We start from the raw sequence: 2,083 nt of genomic DNA on the forward strand, positions 1-2,083 counted from the left end.
CTGCTTAACTTTATTAATCAATATTAATTAAAAACAAGGGTTCCTAATTAATTAAAAACAGGTGCAATTTAATTTAGACTCCTACGTCTATCTTAGCCAATAGTATTTTTATTTGCACTATTTCTGTAAAACCTGATGTTAATCTAAATTAAAATAGAGTAAAAATGTTTTACAAAATGATATTTATTAGGCATTCAGAACAACACGATTTTGTTTGTAGAAAACTTTTTTTTTTAAAATAAGAAATTTCTTAATTAAAGACTATCTGTTAAACTTGTAGAAATTATTCCAAATGTGAACATCATTTGAATCATAAATATGCTTCTTACCTGTGCTGCTGGATATATTAACATCAATACTGATATCAGATATTCCTCCTCCCTTCAGAGATGCTACACATGTATATGTTCCAAAATCCGTGAATTTTAAATCAATGATGTCCAAGTTTGTCGTTCCCGGAGAGATATCAGGGTCGGTCTGTGTAATAACCATTCGTTCAGAACTTCTTAATGGACGACCATTTTTAAACCAACTAAATGTTAACTCCTCAGAAGGAACAGCTTCTACTTGGCAAGATATTTTCACCTCACGCCCAATCTGGATGTTGTCATCTTTGTGATAAGGATCTGGTGTGATCCAAAATCGTCCTTTTTTTAATGCTAAAACATAAAAATTCCATAAGTAGTTAGTGTTACTTTCATAATGTTAGGGATTCATTCACTTTAGGTAATCATCTGTGGGCTGAAATAAAATTTAAAAAATGAAATGAAATAAAGTAAAATGTACATATGTTTCTTGGTTATTTCCAAGTAGTATGCATATAAATAGACTTCTTTTACATAACCCAGAAATAATTTAAATATCTAACTAGCTCACTTAGAAACTCTAAGCACTGATTTTCAGAAACTAAATAATACTTTCCAGTGATAGAAAAATCAATGCTTTAAATCTATATACAGTGTAGTCAAACATTTTTGCCACTGAATTTTGAACAAATAATGGAACTTGTTTATTTAAAGTCATAGGATATTAGAATTGAAAGTAATAATGTGATCATTAAGTCCTATCCCATCTCTTAATTATGTCCTAATTTCCCAAACAACTCAAATATTACACAAATGTCATATATAAGAAAATTCTTCTAAGATTGTATCCACATGCTGAGCAAAACTAGTAAGAATTGAGTCAGTTCTTATTCATGAGACACTTTCATGTATTGAAATAACCTGACCTGGAAAAAAAAAATGTCAAAACACTTGCTATGAATTTCTCTATTCCACTATACATAAATGTTTTCAGTACAAATTGTTGCCGGCATTCATATGCAAAATAATTTTTTGGCCATATGTCTTGAAAAACACACCATGTTTGTATCCTAACAGCAGGGCTTTTTGCATTTAAGGTCACTGCTCTTCTTATCACCCTGGTCACTAATGATGACAATCAGAAGGTTGCTGGTGGCATCTTTGGGCCTGCCAATGCCCCAGTTCTGAACTCTGAATGAAACCATGGATGCAGTGTGGAATAGAGTTTGTTCCCTTTTGTGACAGTTATTCTCTTACACACACACTTTCCTGTTTTCCAACATCTTCCCTAACCCTCTCTCTCCTCAACATCACCCTCCCTATAGTGAAATGTAGCATATGCAGTGAAACACAATTATCAGAATAAAATATTGGCCATTAACTTCTTCCATTAAATGTAAACATATAATGACACTGGCAAAAGAGATAGGGACTTAGTGGGCCTGCAGATCCAGGTGGTCTTTTAAGTACTTTCTGGGTAATCTCTCCTGAATTTATTAACTAGATTTTTCTCAGTCCCATAAAGGCCAGGGAACACCCTAGAAATGTGTAGAACTGTGTAAGAATATACTAGTTATTTAGGGGGCAGTGAGTTTATGTTATTGGGGGTGGAACAACTCCGAAAAGGAGGGTGAGAATGGTTGCACAACTTGAAGAATGTAATCAATGTCACTGCACTGTATATGCAGAAATGGTTGAACTGCTGTATGCTTTGCTGTGCATATTCTCAACAACAACAATAAAATAAATTTAAAAAATCCAAACAGGTTAAAAAAAAA

At 32.9% G+C, this 2,083-nt stretch overlaps 1 protein-coding gene across 1 annotated transcript in view; it reads right to left on the reverse strand.

Annotated features, from left to right (window-relative positions):
• Positions 1 to 2,083, reverse strand: part of MDGA2 (MAM domain containing glycosylphosphatidylinositol anchor 2) — a 560,321-nt gene that overhangs the window by 255,296 nt on the left and 302,942 nt on the right. Inside the window, exon 6 of the mRNA XM_004387883.3 lies at positions 330 to 659. Coding sequence (XP_004387940.1) covers positions 330 to 659 — 330 coding nt within the window. The remainder of the gene's footprint in view (positions 1 to 329; positions 660 to 2,083) is intronic.

The sequence above is a fragment of the Trichechus manatus genome, unplaced genomic scaffold (genome assembly GCF_000243295.1).
Source record: "Trichechus manatus latirostris isolate Lorelei unplaced genomic scaffold, TriManLat1.0 scaffold00196, whole genome shotgun sequence".
Classification (NCBI taxonomy): domain Eukaryota; kingdom Metazoa; phylum Chordata; class Mammalia; order Sirenia; family Trichechidae; genus Trichechus; species Trichechus manatus.